The 22,070-nt window shown below is 43.4% G+C and overlaps 1 protein-coding gene across 3 annotated transcripts in view; it reads right to left on the bottom strand.

Moving 5' to 3' along the window:
- Window positions 1–3,111: 3,111 nt before the first annotated feature.
- wdr31 (WD repeat domain 31) overlaps window positions 3,112–22,070 on the bottom strand; it is a 66,307-nt gene continuing 47,348 nt past the window's right edge. For all 3 annotated transcript variants that reach the window (XM_038781720.1, XM_038781719.1, XM_038781721.1), the window contains 3 exons: window positions 18,310–18,451; window positions 8,622–8,784; window positions 3,112–4,595 (listed from right to left, as the gene is read on the bottom strand). In XM_038781720.1, coding sequence (XP_038637648.1) covers window positions 4,435–4,595; window positions 8,622–8,784; window positions 18,310–18,451 — 466 coding nt within the window. In that variant the 3' untranslated portion in view covers window positions 3,112–4,434. The remainder of the gene's footprint in view (window positions 4,596–8,621; window positions 8,785–18,309; window positions 18,452–22,070) is intronic.

Here is a 22,070-nt window from a genome sequence, read left to right as displayed (position 1 = left end):
CTAGATCCCAGACCAACAACACAAACCCACGACAGTGCTTACACGAGATCACAGACTACAAAGCAAGGCCAGGCGGAATATCTGGGACTGGAGCATCCCTCCCCAATGAACTGAACAAGTTCTATGCCACCTTTGAACGGTCAGCCAATACATCAGTGCCACCCGCCCCAACAGCCCTGGACACACAAATATCCATTATTACAGTCTCAGGGGTAAGAGCTGCCTTCTTGAAAGTGAACACGCAGAACCCCCCCCCCCCCCCCCCCCCCCGGACGGTGTCCGTGGGCAGGCACTCAGAGCCAGCATTGACCAGCTGTGTATTCGCAGCCATCTTCAACACCTCACTCCTCCGTTCCGAGGTTCCCACCACCTTCGAGACGACCACCATAATACCAATACTAAAGAAGAACAAAGTAGCCTGCCTCAACGACTACTAACCAATGGCCCTGAAGTCTGTTATCATGAAATGCTTTGAGCGGCTAGATCAATGCCAGCCTCCCAGATGGTCTTGACCTATTGCAGTTCACCTATCACCACAACTGGCCCTCAACACTGGGGGCCCGCAAGGATGTGTGCTCAGTCCTCTACTGTACTCCCCAACTCCAACTCAATCTCTAAGTTTGTAGATGATACAACTGTGCCTCAAACAACGACAAATCAGACTACAGAAGGGAGATAGATTACTTGGTTGCATGGTGTACCGAAAAAAAACGAAATGTTGGAAAGACCAAGGAACTGATCATCATCTTCAGGAAACATAGCACGACAACCCCCCTATGTCTGCATCAGTGGCTCCGAAGTGGATAGCTTTAAGGTTGATAGCTTTAAGTTCCAGGCTTTGCCTTCTTCCAGACCCTTCCATTAGGCTGAAGGTACAGGAATCTGAAGACCCGCATATCCAGACATAGGAACAGCTTCTTCTCCACAGCAACTAGAATCCTCAACGATCTCCCTTGGACTGAACTGTCCCCTGTAAGTACACTATTAACGACGCCCTATGCTGCTCTTGCTTTGCATTTGCTTTGTTTGGCCCCTTGTTCCGCTCTGTAACCAATTATTTTGTCAATGAACCATTTGTCAATGTACTCTGTCGATTATTCTTTTATGTCTTCTAAGCACGTACTGTGTATGCTCCCACGGCCGCAGAAAAATACTTTTCACTGTACTTCGGTACATGTGACAATAAATCAAATCAAATCAAACCTTGCCAAAAAGCCGCTAGACTCTCGAAGTAAGAGGCGCTGTGTTTCTCCCTCTCTCAGCTTCCGGTTGCCTCCTGTCTTTGTGAATCTGCAGTGAAGATCATTATAAACTGAAGGACAAGGAAGTACCCAAATTGAAGGCCCAACCTTGAGAAAGAAACTAACTGGATCTAACTGAACCAAAGATCTTTTATCCTTTTATTTTTATCAATATTTTCTTTACCTCTCAACCACCCGTTTCCCTCTGTGTTATTTGTCTTTGTGTGCACAGAGTGGGGTCATTATAAAGGGCAGTGGGGTTAGGAAGGGGTATTAGATAGTCAGTTGTATTATTTTGCATATTATAATATTGTACATAATAAAAGGTTACTTGTGTTAAAGTTACAAACCTGGTGACTGCAGTTTATTGGGCTCCGCCATGGTCCTCATGTTTGTTAAAATAACATCCAATTTGTTGCGACTTCGGGTTAAATGGGGCTGAAATTGAACAAGCACTCGCCCAGGGTGTCGTGACAGGATTTCCCTGTAGAGTGCCAGCATGGATGTGATGAATTGAATGGTTTCCTTATGTGCCGTAATGACACAATGACTTCAAGTGCAGCTTGACAGCACATTTGACAACTGATTCCATCACTTTGCTGATGATTGAGGGTAGGCTGACATTGTGGTAATTGTAGAGTTGGATTTGTTCTGCTTTCTGTGAATCGGAGACACGTGGGCTATTTTGCATTTTAAGCAGTCAGGTGCAACTGTAAGGAACTGGCCAAATCCTTGTCTGTTTCGTGTTTCTCTTTTTAGTCCTTGACCCAGTATCATTACAGATTTTGTTTTAAACTGTAGACTTTGGTCAAACTGAAAACACCACTGGTCTAATGTACTGGCCCAGGTCTCCCCTTGAAGCTCTGTGGCATTCCCCCATATAGTCATTTAGATGGACTTGACAAGCAGCTAATGGGTGCCTCGGAAATTGTGAGGCATCTTCTGTTCTCGTTTGGGATTGGTCGAGTTTGACAGGAGAGTTGCTGGAAGATTCTGAAAACCTAGGTCAGCTCCATTTTGTCTCCAGAGTTCTGTGCAGACATCGAAAACAGCACACAGAAAGACACTCTCTCTCCCTATCAGCTTTCGGCCTGGCAATTTAAATGCTTCCAACTAGCCTGTGAAAGTGACCTATGAGAGAAGCTGTGGGCAAGTAGACGTTTCTATCGTGATTAAGAACTGTGAAGAAGCCAGTGCTCCACATGCTCTCTTCCCCTGCTGGACTCTTCTTGAGGGTTCAAAACAAGGAGAGGGGCTGTTTAAAAGCTCACTTAAAACCCTCATGCTGAGAACTGTAGTTTCAACTCAGTGAGGCTGATAGACCATCTGATGGACGCAAGTTAGAATTGCACAGAACTGAGGGGGATTGTCAGTGTGAGACTGAGGTCAATTAAGTGGAAGTGACTGTTCATAGAGATTTGCACAGCCTGCCAGTTCGAATTGAAGCCAGACATTAGGAGATCCGAACCAACCTATGATTGCAATGCTTTTTTTCTGTGGAAGACCGCCGGCTACAAAGGCTTACCACAGCAGAAAAGAACCAGCTCAGGCCCTTTTAATCCCTGTTATTTCCAATCCTTTCCCAATCCCCACTGTATGTTTGTCTTGTGTGTGTCTGTGTGGAGGGTGGAATGGGGTTTGGGGAATAGTTAGATTAACAGACCATTGTTCCACACTTACCATTGTATATTCATCTTTATCCTTGTTATAAATAAAGTTTTTTAATGTTTTACTTATAAATCTGGTGCCAGTAACCCATTGGAGCAGGAAAATTCACTTATGTTGGGACATCGGGGTCTGTGGGGCTGGAATTGACCGCGCACTCGCCCAGGATGTCGGAACACAACACTGATCAATCACCACAAAACTATTTCTCTTTTGATATTTTATATAAATAACATTTTTAAAAATCTATGACAATTAGCATTTATATCTTCCCCATTTCTATGTTAATTTAAAAGTTATTTACACCATACACACCAGCGAGTAATCTCATATTACAAGGAGGGAAACTTGTTTTGATGCCCACTGCCAGGGCAAGTGCATCACAACAGAGCATCATAATAGTAATCCAGCAAGAACACTAAATATAGATTGGAGATATGCGCCATTCCAAAAATACAGAAAGCACATATTAAATATTAATTCTTCCATCAGTAACACTGCTTTCTCTGTGCTAAGGTGGCTATCAATTATTCAGTAGTAACTACCTGGAAATTCCCCTCCAAGGCACTCACCACCTTGATTTGGAAATATATCGCCTTCCTCGCTGTCGCTTGGTCAAATTCTTGGAACTCCCTCCCTAACAGCTCTGTAGGTGCACCTACACCACATGGTGCGCAGTTCAAAAAGGCAGTTCACCACCACCTTCCCAAGGGCAGTTAGGGATGAGCAATAAGCCCACATCCCATGAATGAATGAATAAAAAGTGTAGAGGAGATATATACGTGCCAAACTGTTCCAGGCTGAGGTCAGGTGTCAGCAGAATGTATGACATATTTTTAATGCTGCTGTCTTACATCATCACCACTTCCCCTTCTGCAAATACGTTATTTCTGCTATTTACCCTGCTTTACAAGTGCTGTAACTGCATGGAACTCACCAACAAATTGGCAGAACCTATAGATTCTTAATGCTTTGCTCTCTCAGAGTAACACCACAGAGCAGGGACATCAATCAACTGGGTTATGTTACTGGTCTAACATATGTAACAGACAGCATTTGCACTAATGTCATGAGGCAATGAAGTCAGTGTGCAAAATAGCATTACCTCATGGAATCAAAGAAGTTTCCAATATAAAAGAAAGTTATACACTCTATCCCATCTGTCGTGGAGCAGTCCAAAGTTCAACTCTCCTTCCCTCCCATCTTATCCTGGTGTCTTCAATTTATCCATTCAATGATGCAATGTTCCCTACCCCAACATCTTTCAAAACCCAGAACAATTCAACCCTACCGTGATTCCACATAATAATCTAATCCTCATTCTTCAGATCCACAGTATATACACACACACAATTCACAACAGTAAAATGTGCTATTCACTCTGATTGCTTTGTATCCTAATCTTGCATCTTTGGTCTGGTCCCTACTGTGGCATCTTCCTCACATGTTCCACTACCGCCTGTTCAGCTAGGGTCCCATCACAAAAGATCCTCAGCCACACGTCGTATCACCGATTTGTGCAGCATGCTCAGAACCTTGCCACCTCTCTCAGGCTGCAGCTGTTTGAATGGTTCATTCGGAGGTGATGAATTCCTGAATTAAAGCTGCCACACAGCAAATTAGCGGCATCACTAGAAGCTAATGATGTTAGGGGTCCTGCACCATCCAGGCAAATGGAACTCACACAGACTGCAATACAAAGAGAAAAATAAGGTTTGGTTAATCTAAGAGACAGCCTTTTAACTCCCCCTGTCAGAATACCCAATGCAAAGGGATGGGATTCTTAAGAGAGGAGCTCCCCTCTCCACCTCAAAGAAAAATCATAGAAATTACAGTGCAGAAGAAGGCCATTTGGCCCATCAAGTCTGCACCGGCCTTTGGAAAGAGCACCCGACCTAAGCCAAGACCTCCACCCCCATCCCCGCAACCCCACCTCACCATGGAATCACCAGATGATTTCATGACAATCAAGCTGATTTTCACAATTCTGTGCGCAGTTACTAACCTGTCCTGTCCTATTGGAAGGAGATGCTGAAAGAAATAAAGGCACTGAGCCACTCTCACTGATTGAAAAGGCTGGGGGCAGACTGCAGCTAGTTACTCTCTCAATCAGGAGAAATGTCAGTCACATCGAGGACAGAAAATAGAAAGTGAGACATTTGTACAAGAGCAGAAAATGTCACTTAACAGGGCCATTCCACAGCGGAAGGAGTAAGACAGGGTCTGTCCCGCCTGCTCGACAGCATTTGGATTTTTAAAAATCAATTCTTTCATGGGATGAGGGCATCACTGCACCAGCATTTGTTGCCCATTCCTAAATGCTCTTGAACTGAGCAGCTTGCCAGGCCATTTCAGAGGGCAGTTAAAAGTCAACCGTATTGTTGTAGGTCCAGAGTCTATATAGGCCAGACCAGGTAAGGAGACACATTTCCTTTCATGATAATCAATAATAGTTCATGGCCACTGTTACTGAGATTATTGAATTTGAATTCCACTTGCTGCCATGGTGGGATTTGAACCGGTGTCCCCAGATCTTTAGCCTGGGCTTTAGTAGCTCAGTGACATTATTGCTGCACCACCATTTCCCATTAAACTACATTTTTATTCAACCACCACTTGAAACAGAGCTCAATAAGACAAAGGCATCTTTCCCCACCTCAGAACATTCCAGAGTTATTAAAAAGAACATTCCAGAGGATTAAAAAGTTCCAGAATATTGGAATATATATTTAAAAACAAGATTTCACACACAAGATAAGTTAGTAGGCGAGTAATGTGTAAAGTAGCACAACGTGAGCGTTCTGAACAGCAAGTATTTATCCCAGCTGAGTAGTTCCTTTTTGATTCAATCCATATTTAAAACAACCCCATTTATAGTTTGCTTTACACAATTGCTGTCCATTCACTGAAACCAAAACAAACACCCTTGAGGGAAACACTCAGGGGGATCCCCATCTCTCATTTTGAACAGTGCATTATGTCATAGATCCAGAGAGTGAGCAGCTCTTTATATTCATTATCTTTTCATAGAATTTACAGTGCAGAAGGAGGCCATTCGGCCCATCGAGTCTGCACCGGCTCTTGGAAAGAGCACCCTACCCAAGGTCAACACCTCCACCCTATCCCCATAACCCAGTAACCCCACCCAACACTAAGGGCAATTTTGGACACTAAGGGCAATTTATCATGGCCAATCCACCTAGCCTGCACATCTTTGGACAGTGGGAGGAAACCGGAGCACCCGGAGGAAACCCACGCAGACACAGGGAGAACGTGCAGACTCCGCACAGACAGTGACCCAAGCCGGAATCGAACCTGGGTCCCTGGAGCTGTGAAGCAATTATGCTATCCACAATGCTACCATGCTGTCCCACTATGTTTTTTGCTATATTTAATTTCATATCTTACATCATGAAAGAAAGCTTTCAATGCAGGGCCAGTCAGAGCGATAATCATCCCGACTAATTAGACTGATTCTCGATGCCCTTCCTAAATTTCCTCCAAGTTGTACGCTGCATTATCCAACATTCATGCATCTAGAGCATGCTGACAGAAAAAAGAACTAGGAATGATATTGTGGTTTTCACAACCTCATAATGTCCCAAAGTGAAATACTTTCTGAGGTGTAGTCACTGTTGCGATATGAAGTGCAGCAGATAATTTGTACCCAGAAAACTCCACATAACAGCAGTGCTGTAGATGACTGGAGCAGCTGATGATGTTGGAGTGTTAAATGTGAGCCAAGACACCAGCTCATTGAACGGTGGAATGGAATCTTTTACATCCACCTGAGGTAGCAGATGTTAGTTTAACATCTCACCTGAAAGGCAATACCTCCAACAGAACACCAGTCTCTCCAGATAAAGATAGGAATGTCAAAGCTATGGAACTATGGCACTTACAAGCGCAATTTAAAGAGTTTTAAATAATGTGTCATCAACAGGGGGAATGACCAATGGGCAAAATGTCAAAAATGCAATGTTGGACAAGAGGACTCCAGGGAGCACCACCCTTTCCACTCTGTGGGAAGTACAAGGCATTCATTCATGGTTTGCACACAGTGAAAGGATTGAGGTTGGGAACTCAGTATGTGAGGATCCTGGACATAAACCATATTCTCCCTTCCTGGGGCCTGTTATGGGTGGCGCTAAATGGGGTGTCAGCACATGGCATCTAAGCTTACATTTGCTTTTGTCACCAATAGTTTCAGAAATCTTAATTGTAAAGCTGTAGAACCTTGTCACTACCGCCATAACCTAGGAAACATATTGTGTTCAGTTTTGGTCTCCTTACTTGAGAAAGGACGTACTGGCGCTGGAGGGTGTGCAGAGGAGATTCACTAGGTTAATCCCAGAGCTGAAGGGGTTGGATTATGAGGAGAGGTTGAGTAGACTGGGACTGTACTCGTTGGAATTTAGAAGGATGAGGGGGGATCTTATAGAAACATTTAAAATTATGAAGGGAATAGATAGGATAGATGCGGGCAGGTTGTTTCCACTGGCGGGTGACAGCAGAACTAGGGGGCATAGCCTCAAAATAAGGGGAAGTAGATTTAGGACTGAGTTTAGGAGGAACTTCTTCACTCAAAGGGTTGTGAATCTATGGAATTCCTTGCCCAGTGAAGCAGTTGAGGCTCCTTCATTACATGTTTTTAAGGTAAAGATAGATAGTTTTTTGAAGAATAAAGGGATTAAGGGTTATGGTGTTCGGGCCGGAAAGTGGAGCTGAGTCCACAAAAGATCAGCCATGATCTAATTGAATGGCGGAGCAGGCTCGAGGGGCCAGATGGCCTACTCCTGCTCCTAGTTCTTATGTTCTTATAACGCCATAATTGAGAGAAAATGAGTAAACTGTCCCTCTAGTGGAATGTGGCTACATATAGGTTTACTCTTTGATGACTTTGCCCAATAAACTTGCTTGCATGGTACTGTTGGTATCAAATTCATTTCCTAGGTCAGGACAAGCGGTAAGCATCCTGGCCACATGTTTCAATGTGTTGTGTTTGAGCAGCTAAGTCCGTGAGTCCCTCACTTCAGTCCCACCACAAAACAAGAACAGACTGGAACCTACACCAAATAGCTTGGCCACTCCAATTTTCAATTTTTGGAATTCAGGTTTCTGCTGCTGCTGAATCTTACGGTAGATTGAGTAATCTTTGGTTATTTGCTGGAGTTTGCAATGATTGCGATACATACTGTTACATGGATTTTAAATTGTTTCAGTCACCAAGGTAGAAAGAATTACATGGGGGCCATTTGGCCCAACTAGTCCATGCATTATTTTATGCTCGACACGAGCTTCTTCCCACTCCTTCACCCTACTGGCATAATCTTCTGTTCCATTCTCCATCTTCACTTCAACTATTCCGAGTGGTAGTGCGTTTAATGTACTAACAATTGTCTAGGTTTCTCCTGAATTGCTAATTGGATTTGTTAGTGACACTCTTATACTTATGCACCCTGGTCTGGCCCACAAAAGAAACATGTTATCCACATCTACACCATTGAACCCCTTCATAATTTTAGAAGGTCAATATTAGGTAACTCCTCCCCCAACCCCCTAACCCGGCCAGTTTCCTATTTTCTGCAGAAAAGAGCCCCAGCCTGTTTGTAATCTTTCCTGAGAAAGATTACAGATCACAGGACAACCAACAATACGAGACTGACTGGAGTTAGGGTCACAAAACTGGTGTGTTGTCTGATGTAATGACAGCACCTGCAGTGTCACGATTCCAGATCTTCACAGTGCAGTCATGTGCCGAAGTTGCAACCAAGGGGAGTGAGGGAGCTGCACTTGGGACAAAGATGCAAGCTGCAGTGGCCTGTAGGTGTCCCTTGTACTCACACACCTTATGTTTTGCCTGCCTCAGGTCCCAGAGCTAGAAGGAGAGAAAGAAACAGTCTTGTTAGCAACTCTCACAGGACTCCCTTAGCAGATAATACTTGCAGATGCAGTATGATTGTTCCTTTTGAAGTTCAATGCAATTATCCTTTATTACAGGTTTCCCAAACTTTTCCAGCTATGGAACTTTTTTGACCTCCCTGGAGTACGGACGGAAGCTCTGAGAAACATTCTATTGTGTTGAACAGTTAAACCAAGAGGTGCAAACATGCAAAAATCTAATTTATAGAGGTATTTTCTGCTTCTTGTATGTGTACACCTATTATAATTAAAATGTTCTCTTATTAAAAGCGTACATAAGCCTTGGCGGTTTGTCATTTTTAATGGGAGAAATGCTGCTGCTCCTTTGGTTCAATTTGTTAATGGGAGGAGAGTTTCTAGAAAGTTGGATATGGGAGGAGAGTTTCTAGAAAGTTGGATTCCCATATTGGGGAAGGAAGGAGGGAGGGACAGACGGATGCATGCACTCACTCACACTCATTCTCACCTTTCTTTCACACACCACTTTACACTTTCTCCATTTCTCTTACACATACAACCCGCATATCACCTCTTACATACACTCTCACCTCTCTCACACACTTCTTTCTTGCACACACACTGGCACTCACACAATACTCTCTCTCGCTTGCACATAAACAGACCCATACCCTGCCTCTTCCACACACATCTGTGTCTTACACGCCAGGCAGCACAGTGGGGCAGTTGTTAGCACTGCTGCCTCACAGCACCAAGGACCCGTATTTGATCCTGGCCCCGGGTCTCGTCTGTGTGGGGTTTGCACATTCTCCCCATGACTGTGAGGCTCTCACCCCCACAACCCAAAAAAGGTGTGCTGGGTAGGTGAATTGGCCACACTAAATTGTCACTTAATTGGAAAAACAAATCTGTGTTTTACAAATGCACAAAGACAAATCCTCAACCCTCTCTGTCATATGATAGTGATCCCCAATCACCCTGCACCCAACACTCGCATTCACACTTGCCATGCTCTCACTCCTGCTTTGAGTCCCACTCACTCTCTTACTCCAGAGGCCCACTTTGGCATCCCGGCTGATGGCCACCTTCCCGTCACTAATCATCCTCTCTCCCAATCACTCCACTGTCCACGTTCGCCCTGACCTGGAAATTTGAGTTTTGTGCCGTTTCCAGCTCATACAATGAGAAGCTGGTTTCTGGAGAAGCCAACCTCTAACTGGACAAGCAGCTTTGTGGCATTTTTCAAATTTAACGTACCAGCTTGGTACCATCCTATGGAAATCAGGGTTCTGCAGAACCCAGTTTGGGAAAACCTGCTTTATTATATTTTAGTTTCCTAGACATTTTACAATGTTATCTTTGGATAAAGATCTCTAATCATTCCAAAGATGTGCGGGTTAGGTGGATTGGCCATGCTAAATTGCCCGTAGTGTCCTAAAAAGTAAGGTTAAGGGGGGGGTTGTTGGGTTATGGGTATAGGGTGGATACGTGGGTTTGAGTAGGGTGATCATTGTTCGGCACAACATCGAGGGCCGAAGGGCATGTTCTGTGCTGTACTGTTCTATGTTCTATCACCAATGTTAAGCTTAACAACCTTATTAAGTTTTTTGAAGAACTAACAGGAAGGATACAAATGGAGGAGCAGTAGATGTAATATATTTGGAATTCAAATAATTTTCAATAAGGCACTACATAATAGGCTTGTGACTAATTCTGTGGCATCAAATGAAGCGTAGGCTTACTACAAAACAGAAACTAGGGGTAAAGGATATCTATTCAGATTACCGTTTACTGGTAAAGTGGTTTCCCAAATTGACTTATGCTGGAGCACTGCTGTTCACATTCATAATTCAGACTCAGGAATTGGAAGCATAATTTAAAGAAACTTGAAGACAACACCAACTTGAGAGTTATAATTAACACAATGAATAAATGTAATGAATATAAGGTGGCATTAATAATTGTCAATGTCGATAAGCGTGAGCTTCTGCATTTTTGACAGGAAGAATAAAATTACCTCATATTGCCAGGATAGTAAGTGTTACAGAAGCAAAGAGATTGAAAGGTACACTTTCGCAAATCACTAAAAGTAGAGATATTGAAATGAAATGAAAATCGCTTATTGTCACGAGTAGGCTTCAATGAAGTAACTGTGAAAAGCCCCTAGTCGCCACATTCCGGCACCTGTCCGGGGAGGCTGGTACGGGAATCGAACCGTGCTGCTGGCCTGCTTTAAAAGCCAGCGATTTAGCTCAGTAAGCTAAACCAGCCCCTAATGATGATTGGAAGACTGTAAGAATATTGGATTCTAAGTATTGGGCAATTTAAGGGTTAAAAGCCTGGGGGTATAGTGTGTTTTACAAAGGATTTTGTTTTGCTTCTGGGAAACGGAAGGAGAAATTGACACAGAAATATGTTTTCCAGTCTAGGCTAATGGACTGTGGTTTGACTGGGGAGGTCCCTGGGGAGTTCCTGTGCTTTTGCAGACTTCATTTTTTAAAATAGTAATAATAATAATAATAATAATCTTTATTGGCACAAGGCTTATAGTCACACTGCAATGAAGTTACAGTGAAAAGCCCCTAGTTGCCACATTCCGGCACCTGTTCGGGTACACAGCAAGAGAATTCAGAATATCCAATTCACCTGACAGCACGTCTTTCGACTTGGGGGAGGAAACAGGAGCACCAGGAGGAAACCCACGCAGACACAGGGAGAATGTGCAGACTCCACACAGACAGTGACCCAAGCCGGGAATCGAACCTGGGACCCTGGAGCTGTGAAGCAACAGTGCCACCGTGCTACCCTTAGCTTGGGGAGCTGAGGTCATTGCTGGATGGAGGTCAGAAAGACAGAGAGTTTGGAGAAGCTTTGAGAGAGGAGCTGAGTTCTGATCTGCCTGACTCTGAGTCCACAATTCTTTCCATGTAGGATAGATTGTTAACAAAGATTTTAAAGCAGAGCATTCTTGTCCGAAGACAAGGAAGAGGCTGAAACAACCTGGTTGCAGCAGCTCTTTGAAGACATTCAGCCAAAGTCTGAAGCAGTTCCAACCGGAGCCAAATTTGATTTATAAAGCAAGTACTACTCTATGCCTTGCCAATTTTAAACTTGGTTAAGAGCTGTATGTTTCTTTCTTGTAGTTGAATGGAAAATTGCATTGTTGTGTTAAGGGGTCATTGCAAGCTGTTCTTTTCGGGTGTGAAGTTAAAAGTTTAATTTTATTCATAATAAAGTCTTATCTTAAAAATACCAAAGCCCAGGGCAGCAGGGTGGTACGGTGGTTAGCCCTGCTGCTTCATGGCGCCGAGGTCCCAGGTTCGATCCCGGCTCTGGGTCACTGCCCATGTGGAATTTGCATATTCTCCTCGTGTTTGCGTGGGTTTCGCCCCCTTAACCCAAAGATGTGCAGGGTAGATGGATTGGCCACGCTAAATTACCCCTTCATTGGAAAAAATGAATTGGGTACTCTAAATTTTTTTTAAAACCAAAGCCCTATATTTCATGCAAATCATTCCTGGAACCAATAATTCTTTCTGTACAGTCTTAAAATAAATTAAAATATTGTTTGTTTCGGTCCAGTATCCTAGTCAGTGTTGGGGTCTGGTCTGAGATCATATTAAAATTGGAGGGCTCCTTACTGGAATCTAAGTATAATTCCTTGTTTGGCTTGGGGTATTAAACTGAAAGACAGTATTGTGTGGTACAATTGCATTCTTTCAAGTTATGAAATTTAAATAGCGAGTGACTTAAGATGGCTCTTGGGGTAGCATGGTAGCACAGTGGTTAGCACTGTTGCTTCACAGCGCCGGGGGCCCGGATTCGATTCCCGGCTTGGGTCGCTGTCTGTGCAGAGTCTGCATGTTCTCCCCATGTCTGAGTGGGTTTCCTCTGGGGCTCCGGTTTCCACCCGCAAGACATGCTCATTGGACATTCTGAATTCTCCCTCAGTGTACCTGAACAGACGCCGGAGTGTGGCGATTAGGGGATGTTAATGTAAGCCTACTTGTGGCACTAATAAAGAATATTGTTTCAGTTGCAAAGATTATTCTTGGTTTGGAAGTGATTACACAGGATGGTTTACAAAGGGAGACTAAAAGAAAATCTTTGATTTGGTGGGGGAAGCTACAATTAATGAGGTGAGGAAGATAGAGATAATACAAGTCATAACTCAATATTTAAATTTGCCACAGACACAGCCTGAATCATTAGAATTAGCTAGAATTTGAATACAAATAGAAATGAAGAAATTAGAAATAGAAGCAAGGAGTTTGCACTTTCTCCCCGTGTCTGTGTGGGTTTCGGCCCCACAACCCAAAAATGTGCAAGCTAGGTGGATTGGCCACGCTAAATTGCCCCTTAATTGGAAAAAATGAATCGGGTACTCTAAATTTTTTTAAAAACAGAAGCAAAGGAAAAGGAGATAGTGGCAATGGCAGAGAGGAAAATAAGTGATTGGAAATAGCAGAAGGAAGAAGAGAGGGCTTTGCAAAAGGAAGTGGAAAGAGAAGATTCAGTTAGAATTGGAAAGATTAGCAAACATAGAAAGGGATAGGAAAAGAGAGGGAATTTGAACTTTGAAAACTGACACTGCAAAAAGAACATCAGCTTAATTGGAGTTAAAAGCAGAAGCAGAGGAAGGTCTAGAGGAAGTAGTCAAAAATCTTGGTCGGGATATGTTTAAATATATTCAAGCATTGCCAAGTTTTGATGAGAAAGATGTGAAGCCTTTTTCATCTCATTTGGGAAAGTGGCTAAACAATTGAAGTGACCAAAGACCGTGTGGGTAGTGTTGGTTCAAATTAAGGTGGTAGAGCTAGTGAAGTGCTTGCATCACTATCAGAGGAGGTACCCAAGGATTATGAGGCGTAGAAAACCATATTGAGTGCCAGAAACCTCCAGACAAAGTTTAGAAATCTAAGGAAAGAATCAGGTCAGACATATATGGAATTCGAAAGAATAAAATAATTTTGATAGGTGTGCAAGAACATTAAAAATAGACCAAACATATGACGCTCTTTGGGAAATTATTATTTTGGACGAATTTAACGATTCACTTCCCACAGTAGCGTGAACTCATGTGGAAGAGCAAAGAGTTAAAACCACTAGACAGGCCACAGAAATGGCCAGATGATTTGGAATTGGTTCATAAAGCAAAGTCAACATTAATTTATGCAATGGAGATTTAGTTGGTGATGTTAAGGAGAGTTTGCCTCAGGGTAAAAAAGAAACCAATGATAATGGTAGAGAGATAAGAAAACATAAGTGTTTTTATTGAAATAAAGTTGGACATGTGAAGTTACAGTGCTGGTGCCTTAAGAAACATACTGGGAAGACAGACTTGGTAAACAGGATAAGCCAGTGGAAGGAAAAACCATTGTCCCAGTGGAAGAGGTGCAACAAAGTGTACAGCCTGTTCAGAGGTTGGTGGATAAGCAGATACCAGAACATTTTCAGGATTTTACTGATGAGGTAAGGTTTACTAATGTGTACAAGGTGGCGTAGGTAAGGAGATTAAGATCTCAATGGATCTCTCTTTAATAGTGAGAGATAAAGAGATAGTTTGGAAGGAGCATTGTCAGAAAAGGTGGTAATATGTGGAATTAGTGCTGAGAGCAGTAATGTGACACTATGTAAGGTAAGGTTAGAGAGTCCGGTGAAAAGTGGTAGTATGAGAAATAGAAAAATTATCTTTTTCAGGGGTACAATTTATCCTCCTAGATAATGATAAAGCTGGATGTAGGCCTACTGTGGTTGAAAGGCCAGTGGAAAGTCAAACAACTGAGATGTTGCAAGAAGTATATCTGGGAGTGTTTCCGGATTCTGTGTTAACCAGGTCACAAAGCCACACGTTGAGACAGAAGGAAGAGAACATGAGGAGTGCTCATAGGGAAGCTGAGGTTCAGTTGTCAGAAATCATGTTTGATCAGCTGGTTAGTAAAGAACAAGTGCAGGTGGCAGATGAAGCGGATATCTTTAGTTCAAGCAAGTTGCTTGAATTACAACAGAAAGATTCCGAGATGGGCGGCACAGTGGCACAATGCTTAGCACTGCTGCCTCATGGAGCTGAGGACCCAGGTTCGATCCAGTGTGGAGTTTATGCATCCCTGTGTCTGCATGGGTCTCACCCCCACAACCCAAAAAGATGGGCAGGGTAGGTGAATTGGTGACGCTAAATTTCTCCCTTAATTGGAAAAAGAGAATTGGATACTTTAAACTTATATCTAAAAAAAGAAAGATTGAGAGATTAAGCAGATTTATCAGAAAGCATATACAGAAATGGAATCGGAGTGCATATCAGAGTGTTATTACATTAGAAATAATGTACCAATGAGAACATGGAGACCGTTACCTATTCAAGCAGATGAGAATAGGCAGAAATTTATCAAGTGATATTACTGGTGAGTTATAGAAAGGAGGTTTTGCGGGTAGTGCATGAAGTTCCAATGGGGGGGGGGGGGGGGGGATCATTAGGAGTAAGGAAAATTCAAGCAAAAATACAAAAGTGTTTTTTTTGGCTTGGACTGCATAAGGATGTCTTTGAATTTTGCCGTACTAGGTTAAAATAGGTTAAAAATGGCCATAATATAAACAAACCAAACATGGATTCATTTCTGGAAGGATAACATTGAAAAGCCAAGACGTTGGAATACTATATAGTTTAATGTACTGGAAGGGGTACAAAACATTCACAAAGTTGTCGGAGGACCGAGAGGACACAAGAAAGACTGACCATAACTTCTGCCTGTGCTGCAGTGGATGGAGGAAGTGGTTGGTGGGCTCATTTCTTTAGATAAGGTGGTCTCTGAATGGTGGCATAAGAGATCTTTACGATAATAAAAGGGTATATTAGGCTATTTGTACAGAAAACGTTTCCTCTTATGCAGGATCCCTAAACATCAGATTGCCACTAATAAATCCAGTCGGGAATTCAGGAGAAAGTCCTTTATTCAGAGAGTGGCTAAAATAAAATGTGGAATGCATTGAAGCCAGTACCGTAGATGCATTAAGGGAGTGCTACATAAACACGAAGGAGAAAATAGGCGGCTATGTTAATAGAGTTAGAGGAAAAGGGGAATGAGGGGAGGTTGGATTGGAGCAGAAATGCCAACATCAACCTATTCGGCTGAATATTAAGGCTGATGTAGCTTGGATGTCAAGCACACATGGCCACAGTTCCTGACCAAATCTGTGCTGTACAGTCAGCAGCTCAGATGTTATCTCCACAACAAACAGGGTTTCTTTAATTGAACATGTCCGAACATGTGCTGAAGAGGACAATTTGGGCGTCCTTAGATAGAAGAGGGTATACTGTAACCATTTGAAAAACCTACATTACTGGAGAAGTTGAATTCTTCAATATCAGACTATGGAATTGCAATGTGTAACAGTAACAGGTAGCAATAATAGTAGAAACAATAATAATAACATAGTAACAAGGACACAGTGTGTCTTGGAGAAGCCAGTTTTCAGGCAGAGAAACTGCATCTGTTACAATTCAAGGTCTATTCTACAATGTGTAACACGGTACCATTCTAATGGCCCCAGTAAATTTGCTGATAGCAAAAGGGAGATGATTTAATGGCTACACCCAGAGATATCAGACCACCGATATCACTAGTTGCAAAACAACATATCTGCCGTTGTAATGATTGAATAGTTTCATTAAGGTTGTGAACCTTTAATGTGATTGGTTAAGTATTCTCACATACTATGCATGATGTAACCTTAAATCAATAGTCATGATTGGATATGGATAACTAGTAACAAATGATTGGTATATGCTAATTTCTTGTAATCAAATCTCAGAGTCTGTACCATTCCTGAATCTGGGCTTTTTGGTGTCCTTAGTAGCCATCTGGGATCGCCACTTACAAAGGATCCTGGGAAATATGGCAACCTGCAAAGGACCATGGGAAACATGGTCAATCCAGGACTCAGATGCTCAGAGAGTATGTATATTGGCAACTCAGATAACTAGACGCCATCACAACCCCCAGCTACTTTGCATTCTAATGGCCCATTTACCCAGAACAAAAGAGCTGTACTCAGGTAACAGATACAGGAACACTACAACAACCTGTACTTAACTTCAGGCTTTATGCAGAGGAACAAGGCCATTGTTCGGATCTTGTGTAGCTGGGTCTGGAGAAGTGACTTCGTTTCTGCTGGGCTCATCCGTCTGGTACCAAAAGGGAGATGATTTAATGGCTACACCCAGAGATATCGGACCACCAATATCACTAGTTGCAAAACAACATATCTGCCGTTGTAATGATTGAATAGTTTCATTAAGGTTGTGAACCTTTAATGTGATTGGTTAAGTAGTCTCACATACTATGCACGATGTAACCTTAATCAATAGTCTCCCTTTGCTCAGGGAGCCCATAAAGCCAAGGTCAATGATCGCTCAGGACACGCCCCGCCATCAAGGCATCCGCCCCTTTATTGGCCAAAATCGAAGGCAGTAATCAAAGCCTGCCGAATTATTGGGTCCAAAGCCAAGGACCGCCCCAAAGAGCGCGAAACCCCAGAAGGACAAAGAGAGACACTGCCATGTGTTCAGTCTCTCTCTAGGGCCCGACCTATGCCTGATACCAATTGCAGCATCATGACCAGAAGACAAGTTCAAGACCAACGATCACTACCAGAAGGATGAGCCCAGCAGAAACTAAGTCACTTCTCCAGACCCAGCCACGCAAGATCCGAACAATGGCCTTGTTCCTCTGCAGAAAGCCTGAAGTTAAGTATGGTTGTTGTAGTGTTAGGTGTAATTTAGCTTGTAGTGTTTTATGTTGCATGTCGAAGTTAATTCTTGTGTGTAAACTTGAACTAACTAACTGGTTGGTCTTTGATCGATATCCGGTAAAACCTTGTAGTGGTATCATTTGATACCTGGCGACTCTGAAAAGCAGTATCATCATTAATAACGGTCATATCAGTATCCAGTTAAAAGAGCAACATTATTGGTGTCTCCAGACCAGATTGGCAACACCTAATTAGATTGCCGAGAGCCCTGGCTATAGCCTATAAATAAAGACTAGATATTAACAAGGGCGATATGGCGGCACAGTGATTAGCACAGTTGCTTCACAGCTCCAGAGTCCCAGATTCGATTCCCGGTTTGGGTCACTGTCTGTGCGGAGTCTGCACATTTTCCCGTGTCTGCATGGATTTCCTCCGGGTGATCCAGTTTCCTCCCACAGTCCAAAGATGTGCAGATTAGGTGGATTGGCCATGATAAATTGCCCTTCGTGTCCAGAAAGGTGAGGTGGGGTTATGGGGATAGGATGCAGGTGTGGGCTTGGGTAGGGTGCTCTTTCCAAGGGCCGGTGCAGACTCAATGGGCCGAATGGCCTCCTTCTGCACTGTAAATTCTATGATTCTATGATAACTCCAGGAGTCTTCACCTGATCTGTCACGAGAGGGTGGGTGAAGTACACTACAGTTCAATAGCTGTATAATTCCCCCCCCCCAATCAACATGTGCATTCTTTAAATGGGATTAAATGGGGGTTACATACTGTGGCCTCGCAGCCTTCTCCACTAAAACCGTTGCTGCAGGTGATGCAATATCGGCCATCAGGACTGGCGTCACAGTGTGTTTGGATGTGCTGCCTTATTGGGAAAGTGTGGGCCACCTGGAGCTCGCGGATATCCCAGATCCTGTTAAGAGAATAAAACAACAATGGCAAGGAAGCCATTAAATGGACATTTCTGGCTCTTTTTGAACCATGCTAGTGATTGTATCAGCTCTCACTAGTCACTTTCATGGTCAAGTTTTAAAATCTAATTTAGGGTGTGTGAGCATCGGTGGCTGGGCCAGCATTTATTCCACATTCCTAACTGCTCTCCCTTCATATCAGAGGGCATTTGATAGTCAACCACATTGCTGTGAATCTAGAGTCACATGTAGGCCAGACCAGGCAAGATTGACTGATTTCTTTCCCCCAAGGACATTAGTGAACCGGATAGGTTTCCTCGACAATCAACAATGGTTGCATAGTCTCCGAGGACCCTGGTTCGATCCCATCCCCGGGTCACTATCCGTATGGAGTTTGCACATTCTCACCGTGTTTGCCTGGGTCTCACCCCCATCCAAAGATGTGCCCCTTAATTGGGAAAAAAATGAATTGGGTACTTCAAATAAAAAAAAAGAAACAATGGTTTCATGGTCACCGTTAGACTTTTAATCCATTTTTTTTTACTGATTTCAAATGTTACCATCTGCTGTGGTGGGATTTGAACCCAGGTTAGCAACAATACCACCAAGCCACTGCCTCCCCTAAGTTGCAATTTCCATTTCTGTCAGGATGTATCAATTCTTGCCTTGAGATCGAACAGTAATATTAAACGAACAGCAAACCCTACTACCTAATCACCTTTAGCTACTAGATTTATTTCAATCCAGTCGTCAATGATTAAACGCCACACCAGAGATCATTAAAAATTTATTTGACAAATATAAACAGGTGAATTACTGAGAGTTGTATATTTACAGTAGGCGAGTTGGCAAAATAATAAAGCAAATTGAGCCAACACTTTGCAAATACATTAAACAAAAGAGGGAGTCTAATTAAATTGAAATAGTTTTGTGGAAATTCAAGCTGACTTCTTCAAGACCTTCAAATTGGCCGTGGCCTTTTCTGAGATTTTTATATTAATTTTGCAATCCAGACACTCGGCCTTTTATATCCCAGGAAAGCATAACTGGAATCTTCCGGGCAATACAGTAACATTTTCAAGAAGCTACCGTTGATCGCATACAAACTATTTAATTTGTATTTATTTTTTTGTCTGACTGATAAACTTGTAACATGCTGAAATAAGATTGGTACATAGAGCTGAACTGCAGTTGCTTTTTAAAACCTGCTTAGGTACGGAGCAATAAATCTGGATAAAAATACCTAATTTCTGCCACAGCCCAGCAGCTTATCCATCTACTGCAAAACAGGTAGTTATTAAATACAAAGATGGCCTATCACCAAGTTTTTAAAAAGTCTCAAAAAAGATTTTGTAATATGTGTCACTCAAGAGTGTGTAATTGAAACCAGCCAACGCTAGGATGTGTGCAAGAGCAATCGCTGATGCAACTCCCTCCAATTTTCAGTTACTTATGCTGGGCAAACATTGTCACTTCCTGAACGACACACGTAGGACAGACAAATTGCCGCACACTGCCACAGTACACAGGGAAACCAGCGCATTTCTGCAGAGCCTTCAAAACATCCCTGGAATAACCCCATATTCCCCTTCCCAGAATAAAATATCCCACATTCTCTGCCAAATGAACCTCAATTTCTTCTGCTAGGACCCCTGACAAATAGACGTATCCTCAATTTAGCCATGTTCCTTTCCTCAAATGAGGAACAACCTACCTCTTTAACCTAGTTCCCCATGGGTTTCCTTTGCTACACATTCAGACAGCTAAATGACTATCCTGACTAAAGTTAATCCAGTTTTTTAGTGTCAATCTGAAAATCTCCACTAATCCAGATCCTTAATGAGGTTACCAGCACTCAGTGCCTAAATCACAATTTACAGAACTGACGAGCAGGCTGAGGAACTTAAAAATAAGGATGCAAAACTGCTGCTCAGATCTTATTATTCCACGTCCACTCTTTACGTGGGCAGCCAGGGCTCACTCTTAACTAAACAGTAAACCTGGCCTATAGAAAAGGTAGATGATAATGTCAAACACAACACACTGAGGATAAAGGGTTGTTGCATAGTTAACAGCTGGAGCTCAGCATAACAGGCTTGTCAAGATAGAATTTGGGGGGGGGGGGGGAATATATTATATTAAGACAAGTGCCTGACCTGTAAAAAGAACCTATCCTAACAACCTCAACTACATTTCATGCCATTGTTGTATTGTTATTTAATGCAACAACTATTTTGCAAGAATTTTAAATTATTCAATTAATTTAGGCACACTCTAACTACTGCTGTTGATCTCAGTTGAGGTTTGCCTTTGATAATTTTTATTAGTGTCACAAGTAGGCTTACATTAACATTGTAATGAAGTTACTGTGAAAATCCCCCAGTTGACTTCCGGTGGTGGCGAGGTGCTGAGCGGATGCACATCAGGTGGCTCTCTTCCCAGTTGGACCCAACAGAGTCAATTTATCGGAAATTTCAGCCTAAAAAGCCCACCAAAACCCACCCGAATACAAAGGACACAGGAGAAGAACATGCTTGGCAACAATAGACCGAGGGGACGGCGAGATATCAAGAACAGCAGCAAAGAAAAGGGGTAGGAACAGCGGGCGAGCAGACAGACGGCCCCATGAGGCAAGGCGGCGGAGACTCAGGCAAACCAGGAGGGGGAATGGCCGGTGAACCGAACAGCGGAGCAGGAGCAGGATGCAACGGCACCCCCTTCCCCCCCGCACAGGGGGACGAATGGAGGAATGTGCTAAAAATGGAGCTGAACGCCATGAAAGAAGCGATCAGGATAGAGCTCCACATGATGATGAAGGAGGTGTTGTCGGAGGCGACAAACACCATGCAGCACACCATAGAATACCTGGGACAGAAGGTGGAGGCACAGGAAACGTAGAACGTAGAACAGTACAGCACAGAACAGGCCCTTCGGCCCTCTATGTTGTGCCGAGCAATGATCACCCTACTCAAACCCACGTATCCACCCTAAACCCGTAACCCAACAACCCCCCCAACCTTACTTTTAAGGACACTACGGGCAATTTAGCATGGCCAATCCACCTAACCCGCACATCTTTGAACTATGGGAGGAAACCGGAGCACCCGGAGGAAACCCACGCACACACGGGGAGGACGTGCAGACTCCGCACAGACAGTGACCCAGCCGGAACCGAACCTGGGACCCTGGAGCTGTGAAGCATTTATGCTAACCACCATGCTACCGTGCTGCCCCTAAGCAACGATTCTGAATCTGGAGAAAGCAGCTACGGACCAGAGAGACAGGATTGTAGCTCTGGAAACCGAAGTGATAAGGTTGGTGGTGGTCCAGGGGAGCCTAAAAGGGAAAGTGGAGGACCAGGAAAACAGTTCCAGATGGTAAAATATCCGAATAGTGGGTCTGCCAGAGGCGATAGAGGGAAGAGATCCAAAGGGCTACATCGCCCAAATGCTGGGAAAGCTAGTGGGGAGGGAGGACTTTCCAAACCCCCCAGAAATGGACAGGGAACACAGCTCACTTCAGCCCAAGCCCAAAACCGGGGAGCAGCCCAGGGCGATATCAGGAAGCTGCACCAGTTCCAAGACCGAGAAAAGACCTTAAGGTGGGCCCGCCAGACAAAAT

Source organism: Scyliorhinus canicula, chromosome 21 (genome assembly GCF_902713615.1).
Source record: "Scyliorhinus canicula chromosome 21, sScyCan1.1, whole genome shotgun sequence".
In the NCBI taxonomy this organism is placed as follows: Eukaryota; Metazoa; Chordata; class Chondrichthyes; order Carcharhiniformes; family Scyliorhinidae; genus Scyliorhinus; species Scyliorhinus canicula.
This window is presented reverse-complemented; position numbering and strand designations above follow the sequence as displayed.